This window comes from Phoxinus phoxinus, assembly GCF_949152265.1.
Source record: "Phoxinus phoxinus genome assembly, chromosome: 6".
Lineage (NCBI taxonomy): Eukaryota > Metazoa > Chordata > Actinopteri > Cypriniformes > Leuciscidae > Phoxinus > Phoxinus phoxinus.
This window is the reverse complement of record NC_136881.1, coordinates 20,059,023-20,073,299: the sequence shown is the minus strand read 5'-3', so window position 1 is coordinate 20,073,299 and position 14,277 is coordinate 20,059,023. Positions and strand designations below refer to the sequence as shown.

Here is a 14,277-nt window from a genome sequence, read left to right as displayed (position 1 = left end):
TCTTGCTGTCTGCAAAAGACAGAGTAACTTAAACGTACCATATAACTCCCACACATGCATACAATTCGACACAACTACACAAGCATTTTTAAACTTTTTAACCGAACGTTAAAGCAGCTCTAGGTAACTTTTCAACCTTAATAATATTTTTCAAGTCTCTTGTGATAGTACATCGACTTACAATAGTTTGAATGACACGTCTGCCATAGCCTGACGGGGTCTGTAGCGTTTTTAATCGTACTTTTAAACTCCGGGTTTCGGGTAGTAACCGGCGAACAAAGAGAACTACAAAATTCGACTGCTTTACGGCATTACGTCACTTCCACCACCACCCCCACTTCCTTAAAATCGGACGTGCGAGCCAGACTAGCGTTTGTTTGCCAAATGTTATAGTCATGGACGAAGCAGCACAGAAAAGCAAGAAAGCAAAGGTTTTGTCGGAGGAAAGCAAAAAGAGGAAACGAGAAAGTTATCGCATTAAAGGCAGAACGAGGATTCTCGCTGGCGTGAGCTGAAGGAAGAGGAGGGAGGAGGACGGAGGAGGGAGGAGGGGTGCCCGATGCCACCCGTCCCGGTTCTCCAGGGATTGTTCTCTTTTTTGAGCGACAGTCCCAGAAAATTAATATTCTTTCCCGGGACACGAATTATCCCGTTTTTTTGTGAAAATGTACTTCTAAAGTAGTATATATATATATATATATATATATATATATATAAAATCCAAATATAAATTAAAGTCAAAAGCACATTTTTAGTACATAGTCATACCTGGAAACAAATCCTGTTCAAATAGGCTATATGGGCCATTCTACAGAATTGGTTCAAAAGTTAGATTTGGAAACTTTTCTCTCTTTTTTTTTTTCACAAAAAAACTGGATAATTCGTGTCCCGGGAAAGAATATTAATTTTCTGGGACTGTCGCTCAAAAAAGAGAACAATCCAAGGTAAACATTTTTAGTAATTGTGCAGTTAATTCTCATACTGTATTTTCAGAAAGTTTTCTGCCGCAAACCAGTCCTCGGACTGAATCTGTGAAACAATCATACTAGCGTAAGCATACTTTAAACTTTGAAGATTCTGAAACCTGCTGTTTAATTGACACAGATCTAGAATAGGAGTAGGACGCAACCCCTCATCCTCTTTCGGAACAATGAAGTAATGGCTGAAAAACCCTGACTGTCTGCTGGGAGGGGGAACCCCTTCTATAGCTCCTTTTGCAGAAGTGTCAGTACTTCCTGGTCCATATTGTTGGAGGATTGTTGGAAAAAGCTGGCACCTCTGCGCCCTGAAACGGCGAACCGGCAGGGAAACCAAATTGACTGCTCTACGGCTACGACCCTCCTTGGAGGATTGTTTGGGGACGCTGGCACCTCTGTGTCCTGAAACGGCGAACCGGAGGGCGCAGAGGAGAAACAATTTCTCAAAACCGTCCCTACCCCGAAGGGGACCACCCTCAGAAGCCTGCAGCATCGGCATCAGGGCTTCTTCTTCTAAGCTATTTTAGAGATAAAACAGTCCTCAGATCTTGCATATCTCTAACTGGCTAGACTGCGACCGCCACCCAGGTCCCCTTGATTGTGGATGAGCCCGAATGGCGACGCTCTGTTTTGCTGCACTTTATGCTGCGAGGAGCTTTAGAAGGCTGAGACTGCTCCCGCCCAGCAGTCTCGGGAACATTAGATCGGTGAGGAAGAAACCTCTGGAACGCCGCTGAATAGTTTTTTGAAAGTGGAGCGTTCAGAAGAACAGATATATTTTCAGAAAAACTTGTATATATATATATATATATATATATTAGGGGTGTAACGGTACATGTATTCGTACCGGACCGTTTCGGTACAGGACTTTCGGTACGGTTCACATGTGCACCGAATGCAATCTTTCACGTAAATTAGGCTAGTTTTGTGTGCGGAACATACGTCAATTCCGAGTTTCCACACAAACATATTAAGTGTCGGAAGTCTGGAAGCCGGAAGATTAAATCTGATTAATCGTTTTTGCGATTCAAATACATGTAAAATATTACCATAACATCTGTCTTCCTGTGTGCGGAAATTTGTTTATGTTGCTGTGACAACGAAACACGTGCAAGCGCGCCTGTGTTAAGAGCGCTGATGCGCTCATCTGTGGACATTTCCGAATGCCTTTCTGTTAAAAGCGGGCTTTCCACACAAACAAACGTACATGTGTCATTAGTATGAGAAAAAAAAATTGGATTTTAACTCTCGGGTCGGGCTCGGACATAAATATTGCATAAATAAAGATCACCACATACACGGCACGCTCGCTTTAGCCCAGCCTCTCGCTAGCTAGCGTCACGGCCAATATTGGTTTGAAAAGTATTTTATTTAGTGGAGAACTTTGCAGCAGTATTTTTATTTTATTTTATATATATATCTTTTTTTTTATTAGCCTAACGTTATATTTGATTAAAAAGTGTGTTTAAAAAAGTGTAAACAATTTGTTAAAAATGTTTTATAGTAAACAACCAGCAGTTTAATGTTTTGCATTTCTTTCCCTTACTGTACCGAAAATGAACCGAACCGTGACTTTAAAACCGAGGTACGTACCGAACCGTGATTTTTGCGTACCGTTACACCCCTAATATATATATATATATATATATATCACTCCATGGCAACCAGCAGGAAACAACCGAACTGGCAGCGCTGCGACCCTCCTCAGAGAGTCGCCTCCCAGAGGACGCCGAGGAGAAATGATTTCTCGATACCGTCCCTCCCCGGTATAGATTATCTGTTGCGCGATGCAATTCTCGAATAGCATCAGTGCTGACATCCTCACATTCATCTATGTCCTTATATACTTTACCTACCAGCGCTGCCTAATAAAATGTATCTATTATTTATGATGGCTGGTGGGTAACGTCGGGGTTACGACTCAGGAGAGATATAACTTGCAAACGTCTCTTTAACCCAAGGCACTGTCATACCATGATACTTAACCCCCTGGGGTCGGCAAACGCGCCGGTGCGTTTTGCTCGTTGTTTTTTTTACATAGCAGCAAAATAGACTTAAAATACTCCGTAATTTTTGGTCATACATACTTAAGAAATACGAAAAAATAAGCTGTTAAATGTCTACTTTTTTATGTGTCCACTTACAATCTAAATAAAACATTGTGCTTTTGTAAAATAAAAAAAATAAACAGGGTGTGCTTTCTGCCTCTCCGTCTCCGTGAACTTTTTTCTGGTGCACGTCTCTAAACTACTCAGCGAATACTATTCACCCAGGCATGAGCTATATGTCTTTATAATAATTTAAGTGTGTACTTTTAAATGATCTAATTCAAAACTAAAACAAATATTCTCCGTTTATGTAATCTATATAAAAATAACGAGTTCTCATTTCTGCTCATTATAGCTCGTTATCTTTTAATGTGACCACGCCCACGGAGAACGCGCGCTATTCAAACACAAATTATCTGAGGCAATACATGCAAACCGGCCACATCAGCTCGATAAAACACATCAAGTTTAATCAGTTGAATGTACTATGTCATCTTGCGAGGCTGTGAGGAATAATCCTTCAAAACTTACCTCAGAAGTGCTGGTTTCACTTCGAGGAGCAATGGATCCAGTTGAGGATTAGTAGTAAGTTTTTTATTTGTATATGCTTTGTTCTAATCGCGATATGGAATAGTATCTGTAAACCGCAAAAAGACTGTCATCTGCAAATTTAACGCATAGCGCGTGTCATGGCGCCGTCCTATGGCGACATAGTGCTGCTCTGTCTGTCGATATGTTTGTTAGTGTTATGTTTTCGAGTGGATTACGTCTTTGGGCAAATAAAATACGAAAGGCTGGCCCTCCTTCACATACGAGACAATATGTTAAACTTTCAACTAAAATTGGACTCTTGCGCTGAAGATGTTTTTATCGGGTCTGCAGACACCAGGGTTAGGCGGTCGCATGCCAACCACAAACCCCAATGGAAGCCCAGGAAACGGGGCAAAAGAGCTGGCACTCTGGTCCGGCTTAAACGGCGGAGGCATCGATCTCCACTACCGAGCATTCTACTCTCCAACGTTCACTCACTAGTCAACAAATGCGATGAGCTTGCCATCCTCATCAATAGCAGACGGGTCATTGCAGACTGCTCCATCTTGTGTCTCACCGAAACCTGGCTTGGTGCTGGCATTCCTGACTCTGTGGTTAGCCAGGACGGCTTCAACCTCTACCGGGCCGACCGCACCAAGGCTTCTCAGAAGGCTAAAGGCGGCGGTGTATGTTTCTACGTGAACGAGAGGTGGTGCACGGACACAACAGTGATCGCACAGGCCTGTTTCTGTGCAGAACCGAGGTTACGTTAGGTAACCGAGTACGTTATTTTCCTATAATTTGTTATAAACACATTCATTCCATTTGGCATATTTTTCTTTAAATATACAAGTGCAGTATGTGTTTGTTAGATTCAGATTTTAAGTCTAATAGGGTCTTTTTACTATTGACAGTAAAGCAAGACTTGAGGGTTCTTGCACCTGGGTTTAGGACTCACCTCATTTAGTTCGTAGTTCCTCTGGGATTCCAGCCCTGAGAAAAGCCCTCCAGTGTAATCCTTGCTCGGTGTCAAGGGTAAAGGAGAGGAGGAGCCACTGTGAACAGGAGTCCCTGTATAAGTATTAGAGAAACATGCAATTTTACGGATTAAAAAACAAACAAACAAACAAACAAACATATGCATTGCAATTATGGGCACTTGAAGACTATACTTAAATCTCTGGGGCCGTCGAACGCACCGGAGCGGTTTGGTGGATTTTTTTTCACATAGCAGCGAAATCGACTTATGGTCATACATACTGTATAAAAGCAGTATATAATTTGAAACTGTAAAGGGTCTACTTACAAAATATTGTGCTTTTGTAAAATAAAGAAAACAAAAAGGGTGGGCTTTCTGCTATCTCTGTCTCCGTGAACTTTTTTCTGGAGGACGTCACAAAAATTAAACAAAACTCAGCGAAATAAGGTCATGAAACCCAAACTGATTATTTCTTCACAAGAATTTTGAAAATTGTATCACGTAACCTAGAATATTTGCTCCAAAACTATGTGAAAATAACCCTGAATACTCATTCAGATAAGACAATGTATTGATTTAAAATTTGTAAGACATGTCTTGTGTAAGAAAGCTTTATGCGAGTAGGCGTAAACCACCCATGAATATTGAGTGTTTCACACCTGAGAGAGACGAAGACCCCCCCATAATAGGAGCTCTCATGGCCTATCATTATGAGGAACCTTGCACAAAGAATGAGGAGATTTAAAAAAGAATGGCTTTTTGATTGTTTGGATTTATTTACAACACAACATAATCCAAAGATACACAACAAATGGCAAAAAAGCACATTATTTAACACACTGAACTAAAGACAGAGACTTGACCAGTCACACACCTTTGTGCCATTCCTGAAACATAGTACATACCTGTCATTTCCCAGGTGTTTGATTTTTCACTTTACCATGTCTCATGTTGAAGTCAGCAGGACTGGTACCTAAATAAAATAAAATAAAAAAAAGCTGTGAACATGCTGATATCAAGAGAAACTAGGGCTGCACAATTTGGGGAATAGCCTACATTTTAGATTTGTTCTGGTTAAAATTGCTTTTCAAATTTTACAAAATACGCACACATACATATATATATATATTAGGGGTGTAACGGTACATGTATTCGTACCGGACCGTTTCGGTACAGGACTTTCGGTACGGTGCACATGTGCACCGAATGCAATCTTTCACTCTTTAGGGGACGTTATCGGATAAATGATAGGTCATTGGATAAAATTAGTAGCGCATAACAAACCCACGAACAGCCTATTAATGTTAAACCCGTTATATTAATGTAGTTTTATCCTTTCTTGTGTGTAATAAGAGGGAAACGCTTCTAAACAGAGGCTAAATATAACATTGGGAGTGTGATAGTCATTAATGGAAGTGGTAATAAGAATATCCGTTCAATTTCGTATTAAATGTGCAATAACAGAATAAAATCCTTATTTTAGATTGCATATTTGAGTAAACAAAAACGTATGGGTGGAGTTTTTTAGGCATTGTGTTTCTTTTGACTAGCTGATTTTGTATATAATTTGTCCCGTTTTTGTCTCCTTTATCTCTTTCAACCCATGAAGCACAAAGGGGATTCAGTGGACCCTGAAGACTCCTGCACTGACGCTGTACCACCATCTTCAGTCTCAGCTCCTTGGATTTGCAAAACTTTTCTTGCTCCTTATTTTAAATAAACATTCAACTTGCCAGTGTTGGTCTTTGTGAAAAAGTGCAGATACACCTAAGTAGCCTACTGTATGATTAACGCTCAATTTAACAAAAGTTGTTAAATGATCTCAACATCTTTAAAACGAAAGGTTTATATGAAAGGTTTTAAACATAAAATGATGCCATATAATTTCGTTTTCAATTTTTTATTCTTAAGACAATAGTTTATTTATTTTAAATGGTTTATTTGTGCGGACAGTTGCACAACCTGATATTTTGGGGGTTTAAGATAACAAAACATAAAATATGTATTATTTAAATGTATTAAAAATGAATTTAAACTAAATAGGTTTTATAGATTAAAGTGATTTATGTCACGAATTTATAAAATTATGTTAAAAGGAAATAATGCACTTGGACAAAAAATGCAATTGGACACTTGGAAATAATGTGTGTGTGTGTGTATATAATCATGTTTTGTTTTTAGAACTGAATATATTGTGTATTTATATAGTAATACGTGCATGGGGTGCATAAGCAATAAGCATGGTAAACATAAGATTATTTGAAATTTCACTTAATTCAATTTTACATTAAGACAATCACCTTACCAAGTCTAATGTCCTTGTGAAACCATAGCACATTAGGCTACGTGATACCCTTAAATAACATACAAGTTTAAGAACACAAAAATACTTCAAAACAATTGCAACACGGTCTTTTACCAAGGTAACGTTAGCTAGAAATACGTTAACAAAGGCAGGCAACGCAAGTTGAGCACACTAATCATTAAATATTATCAGATTTTTATATTTTAAAAATAGTTTGATGTAACTACATATACATACTACATTCACATGTCAGTGTATTATATACATATTGTAAATCAATGCATGTATTGACTACAAATGACCAAAAATCACAGTTCTGCTCTCTAACTCCATTGATTTGAATTGGCGCCGAAGCACTTCCTGGAACTATCCGCCGTCTACGCGAATCACGTGACGAAGAACCATTTCGAACTTCCGTTGTCGCAACTCTCTCTCTATATGGCTCTGGCCCAGCCTCTCGCTAGCTAGCATCACGGTCAATATTGGTTTGAGAGTTTTTTTATTTAGTGGAGAACTTTGCAGCAGTATTTTATTTCTTATATATATTTTTTTATATCTTTTTTATTTATTAGCCTAACGTTATATTTTATTAAAAAGTGTGTTTAAAAAAAGTGTAAACAAATTGTTAAAAAAAAGTTTATAGTAAACAACCAGCATTTTAATGTTTTGCATTTCCTTACCTTACTGTACCGAAAATGAACCGAACCGTGACTTTAAAACCGAGGTACGTACCGAACCGTGATTTTTGCGTACCGTTACACCCCTAATATATATATATATATATTAGAGCCGGGACTTTAACGCGTTAAAGGAGAACTCCGGTGAATTTTAACATTGAGCTCAATTTTTTGTACATTTGGAGTGCTGTCAATACAGAGAACAACGACAAAAATCGGTGTTGCCTACACCGTGTTATCCTATTTTTAAAATAGGATTTTAACCCTGTTGACTTGAATTGGGCAAGTTTTAAACCTGCTTTTATTTCTCTTATCATCCTTGATGTGTCATACAAGTGCCCAGCCATGTTGAGTGATTCCTTCAGAGTGAACACGAGTGAATCTGACTGCAATAGATGTGAAAGACATTAATACAAATGATGTTATTTCAGCCAGCGCACATACCTGTATTTAGTTCCTGTTTTCGGTCGAAGTCCAAAGTAGTCGATTGTCGAGTTCACGCGCGTGATCATAGTAACTAAACCTATGCGCGTGAACTCGACAATCGACTACTTTGGACTTCGACCGAAAACAGGAACTAAATACAGGTATTTGCCCTGGCTGAAATAACATCATTTTTATTAATATATTTCACATCTACTGCAGTCAGATTCACTCGTGTTCACTCTGAAGGAATCACTCAACATGGCTGGGCACTTGTAATGACACATCAAGGATGATAAGACTAAGAACTGGTTAAGTTTAAAACTTGCCCCATTCAAGTCAATAGGGTGTACATTTTAAAAAGAGGATAACACGGTGTAGGCAACACCGATTTTTGTCGTTGTTCTCTGTATTGACAGCACTCCAAATTTACTAAAAATTGAGCTCAATGTTAAAATTGACCGGAGTTCTCCTTTAATTAAGATTAATTAATTACACAAAAAATAACGCGTTAAACATTTTTTACACATTTTAATCGCACTTATTTTTGCACTGCGGAACGTTTCTCACTGGATGAGTTTAGGCGGACCGATTATACTGGAGCACCAACTAGCGTTCATAACTTCAGACAACAACAAACCACAGTGAACATGAACAAAGAAGCTGACGGGACCGCTTTGGTTGGCCCCGTGGATGGGACATTTTGTTATAAAAAACGAACGGATGGAAGCGTCGATAAGAGCATGGTTGTGTGCAAGCTATACAACAAGGAATTCGGAACGGCTATTGCTACACTTAATGGCAAAAATAGCACTGGTCTGCTGGACTTGGTTGAACAAAAATAAACAATATTTTGTTGCTTAAGCTTATGTATTCAGTCATTATTCAATGGTATACTAAAAATCCATGTGAAAAAAAACTACTTCTCACTGTTCTCAGGTCAAATATTTATATGCAATTAAAATGCGATTAATTTAGATTAATTAATTACAGAGCCTCTAATTAATTAGATAATTTTTTTTAATCGAGTCCCGGCCCTAATATATATATATAATGGACACCAGGTTTGTTGTGCCTTGTAGGTTGTAGCCATATAGCCTACGTGCAGGGGAGTGGCGACTGCTGGTTTTTCAAAGATGGAAGCTCATTTTCGGCCTACTACATAAAAATGGTCCAAAACTTCCATCAAAATATGTGTATCGTGATTGTCAAAACATTAGGCAATTAAACAGAATTTTATTAAGTTTAGTAAAAACATGTTACAATGTTTACATGGTACAATGACTGTAGGCTACTGATTTTATTATTGCTTGACACACGATTTCATTTCAATTACATTTTTTTCTTTTGATTTGATTCGGATCTTGATTCAATATCGATTCATTTGGATAAATATTAGGTAGTCTAACTTACATTAAAAAAAAAATTCAAGAAAAAAAATCTCATCTAATGCTGTAAACATACAGAGAGCCCTGTCAGCTGGTATTATTATTAAAGGTTAAATAACAACTTAAATTAAATATAATACAAATATAATATAAATATGTCATACGGTGCACATATTTAGCAAAATACTCCTCTCTGTAGCTAATTTTTCTAGCCAACTAACGTGCAATGGTTATTGTAGTTTGTTTTGGATGAACAAGAGTGGTGGACAACATTTTTTTGACAATGGTTCCTCTCTCGAGTTTTTGACTATAATAGAATTGGCCATGGACCCATTTAACATTGGAGTCAATGGGCATGTCCGAAAATGTCATTAAAACAGCCAATAATGTTCGTTTACAAAACTGTTAAACTCACCGAGTGGTTAGTGGTGTTCATTGATGATTATAAACAATATATTGTCGCAATATATGATTCCAATCCGTTTATTTAGCTATAGTGGAACTATTTTTTCAGACACTTCACAACCGTGTAACTTCCGCTCAATATTTGAATCTGAAGCGTTAGCACACTCCCGACCACTTGATGCCGATAACCGATGTTTATGTCTCGCGGGAAACTCAAAACCGAGCGGGTCCTCCATAATCCACTTTTCATAATCCATGTTACAAGTAACAATTAATGAAGGTTTTGTTTGATTATTTCGCTTACTCTCCCGGAGCACAGTTGCTCTGCTCGCTAGCCTTATGAGAAACGGAAGCGAGCAAAAAGACTACATCGACCAAATGTAAACAGCTTTTCGTTTCCGGTAGCGCATTTATATTAACGAGCAGTCAGTCCTTCAACAGAATTCAATGGGATTTTACAAAATGACGAATAAAACACGACAGAAATTTCGCAACACTTTTTGTTTCTGGAACATCAACTAACATCACTAATCACTCGGTGAGTTGCACAGTTTTGAAAACTAATGTTAAAGGTTGTTTTAATGACATTTTCGGACATGCCCATTGACTCCAATGTTAAATGGGTCCATGGCCAATTCTATTGTAGTCAAAAACTCGAGAGAGGAACCATTGTCAAAAAAATGTTGTCCACCACTCTTGTTCATCCAAAACAAACTACAATATAGACTCAAGGTGTTAAATACCGGAATTATCCTTTAAGTATGAGGCATATACAATTTGGTAAGTTCAAGTTGTACTGGATCTTTCAACATGCTGATTCGTGTTTATTTATTATTTACTAGTTGTAAAGAGTGAGAGATGATCTGTCACGTCACATTTGCTAAAGCGATATTTATTGTTTGAGTTTCGTAATACAATTTACAGAATCGGAGAGCTGAGAATTTGCTTATCAAAAGTAACCTTCTCTTTGTTGTCTGTCAGTGTCAGTGTCCTCTTTGCTTCGCGATTTTTCCCTGCGTGAGAAAAGCGTTTTTCAGTTTACTCTTCACTGAGCTCGAATAGCTTCAGCTATTGACAGAAATTCTGTCAATCAAAAGGAGATGACAGACCCTCCAATCACCACGCAGATGCCCGGAGTCCGGGCCCCGACATATGCTGCGACATAATCGCAGCATTTATCCAATGACCGTCTAGTTTCAGAGCACTGAAAAAAACTGTTCAAAGCAGCCCCATTGAACCCGCTCGGCTTCAACAGAAAAATGCACTGTGATGCTACGGGAATGAATGAGAAGGAAATCGAGTCAGCTGATTCTGAACGAACTCGTCTTCGAGATGAACGTGTTCTAAAGCATTTTTAGTCAATAAAATGTTAACAAAATAGTACATATATTTGACCATTAATTGTTGACATTATAGGGGAAGCCGAGCTTCCCCTGCAGTCTTAAAGAAATCGCCACTGGTGCAGGGTTGCATAAAATAATAATAACAATAGCAGGCATTATTAAAAAGGAACACTTCAGTAACACTACACTTGAGAAAAATATATTGATTATCATGTTACTTCAAATGTTTACAATCGATTAGGGCTGACTTCTAATAGTCGAGGATTCGACGATTCGATTCGGAGAGGTCTGATTCGACTATGAACCTCATGGTTGAATAGTAGGGAAGTGTTATCAGAGCCGCTGCTAGCCATTTTGGTGCCCTAAGCATAATTGCATAATTTATTTATGATGCCCCCTACCCCGAGAAACTTCGTCTTCATGAGGAACACGCGTCGCGCGCGGACTTGCTCTCTCTCCCTCTCTGCAGTGCACGCGCTACGCGGTTTGGAGCACAGTCTCTGTCTCGCGGGCGCGCTCGCTCCAGATTCCGGAGATTTTAAATTATTCGCGGGCATCAGTGAGCCGATCAATATGCGGGAGACTCCCAGAACTTCCTTTGGGATGTCTGTATTTCTATACTGAAATAATATCGCCATTATAATTATTGATTTTTCATTAGGCTATTTTTTTGCGTAAAAAAACGCACAGCGCGTGATGCGCGTGGTTGGAGCGGCGGCGCTGAGTGTTATGTAACCAATGAGCAGCAGCATACTACATGCCTGTAACGTCCGGACCGCATTTGTTAGCATTTACGGATTTATTGGCTCACAATGGCTTCTAAAAAATCATCAAAAGTGTGGGAGTATTTCGAGAAGGTTAAAGATGACCCAAAGAAAGTTAAGTGCAAGCTGAAGGCTGCGCGCGAAGCGTCTCAGCAACGAAGACATCCTTTCCTTTTTCTTTTTTTGCTGCATGTGCACTTTCTGAAGCCCATTCGATTATTACTTATATTAGGCCTATGTTTATATTCGTTGTTGTGTAATTGTTTTTATTTATTCAGGCAGGCTTATTGTATTTTGAAAAATGTTTATGACATTTTGGACTATAGTGCCAGGCTGTAAATTTTATTTATTTATTTTATCCCAATTCTCGAGTGTGAACTGTGAATTAAAAGCCAAGAAATAGGTTCCTAAGTGAGAGATAAAGGCACGTTGTTGTTTTTGAAGCCAATTTGTTCCTATTTTATGTGAACTTTTCTGATGTTTGATAGGCTATGTGTGATATGTTTTGTTCATCTGGCTTTAAATGAATAAAAGGTATTTGTTACACACCATGTTTTTCTTTTAGTGTTTTTTTAAGCTCTTTTGTTTGAAATGGAAAATATCTAGCTGCTATCTAAAAAAATAAAAAAAATAAATTCGACTATCAGTCGACTACGGCAAAATCTCACGAATCAGATTCGACTATGAAAATCCTTAGTCGAAAACAGCCCTACAACCGATATAACGTTATGAAATGAGATTGGAGTAAAAACATGAAGCCTATGTTTGGTGAGTTTTGCGGATCAGGCCGAATTTTTCTGTCTGAGCCCGGCCCGCGTCCGACAGGCTTAAAGATATTTATTTCCGAGACAGACAGTTAAAATCCCATTTTTTTCTACTAATACTAATGACAAATGTACGTTTGTTTGTGTGGAAAGCCCGCTTTTATTAAGCAACTGTAGGAAGGCATTCGGAAATTTTAACAGATGAGCGCATCAGCGCACGGAGCAACAAGCGCTCTTAACACAGGCGCGCATGCACGTGTTTCGTTGTCACGGCTACATAAACAAATTTCCGCACACAGGAAGACAGATGTAATGGTTATATTTTACATACATTTTAATCACAAAAACAAACGTTTGCATCAAGTGAAAGCATCAGCCACATTGGCTACCTACATAATAAACTGTTTTAAATTTAAAATGTTCAATGCCTTATCGCGCTGATGTGGGCTCGGGTTGGGTATCCATCCTCTATTTCAAACACACAGCGCGACTGACTCAAACTCACAGCGCGTGCAGAGAACATTCACTGAAGCATCGAGCAACAGTTCGACTGCAATGTAAAGTTTATGCAACAATAACACTAACTAACATAATTCAGAATTATTTCTTACCTTAAAATCTTGTCTTCAAATCGCGTTCTTCTTCTTCTGATGTAAATCCAATGTCAGCTCACAGCGTGTCTTCCAAACTCGACGAACAGAGCAGAGGATTGATGAAGTTCGGTGCATTGTTTTTGAGGTAATGAGCGCGTTCGCGTGACGCGTGGAAGATTTGCATGTCAATATCTTTTGCGCGTGTGGGTGTGGTCACATTAAAACTAATGAGCAAGCGTTAGAGAAACTGGATATCTTGTTGGTTTTATACAAATATTTAAACAGAGAATATTTGTTTTCGTTTTGAATCAGATAATTTAAAACTACACACTTAAATGTTTATAAAGATATATAGCTCATAAATGTGTGACAAGTATTCGCTGAGTTTTGTTTATGTTTAGAGACGTGCTCAAGAAAAAAAAGTTCACGAGACGGAGGCAGAAAGCACACTGTAAAGCAGATTGTAAGTGGACACATACAAAAGTAGACATCTCACAGATTATTTTTTCATATTTATTGAAACATTGCGGCCCGATCCGCAAAACGTACCAAACATAGGCTTCATGTTTTTACTCCAATCTCATTTCACAACGTCATATCGATTGTAAACATTTGAAGTAACATATGATAATCAATATATTTTTAAATCGTGCAGCCTTGATATCTCTTGATATCAGCATGTTCACAGGTACCAGTCCTGCTGACTTCAACATGAGACATGGTAAAGTGAAAAATCAAACACCTTGGAAATGACAGGTATGCACTATGTTTCAGGAATGGCACAAATGTGTATCTTTGGATTATGTTGTGTTGTAAATAAATCCAAACAATCAAAAAGCCATTCTTTTTTAAATCTCCTCATTCTTTGTGCAAGGTTCCTCATAATGATAGGCCATGAGAGCTCCTAATAAACATTATGGGAGGGTCTTTGTCTCTCTCAGGTGTGAAACACTCAATATTCATGGGTGGTTTACACCTAGATATGCTCACAAGTCTCTGAGCTAGAGTCCAAGTCAAGTCTCAAGTCTTTGAGCTAGAGTCCAAGTCAAGTCTCAAGTCTCTTTTGGTTAAATAAGTGTT

The 14,277-nt window shown here is 38.4% G+C and overlaps 1 protein-coding gene across 9 annotated transcripts in view; it reads right to left on the bottom strand.

Moving 5' to 3' along the window:
* LOC307000411 (MSL complex subunit 3-like) overlaps positions 1-14,277 on the bottom strand; it is a 240,426-nt gene that overhangs the window by 24,779 nt on the left and 201,370 nt on the right. For all 9 annotated transcript variants that reach the window (XM_079615983.1, XM_079615985.1, XM_079615982.1 and 6 more), the window contains one exon: positions 4,515-4,627. In XM_079615983.1, coding sequence (XP_079472109.1) covers positions 4,515-4,627 — 113 coding nt within the window. The remainder of the gene's footprint in view (positions 1-4,514; positions 4,628-14,277) is intronic.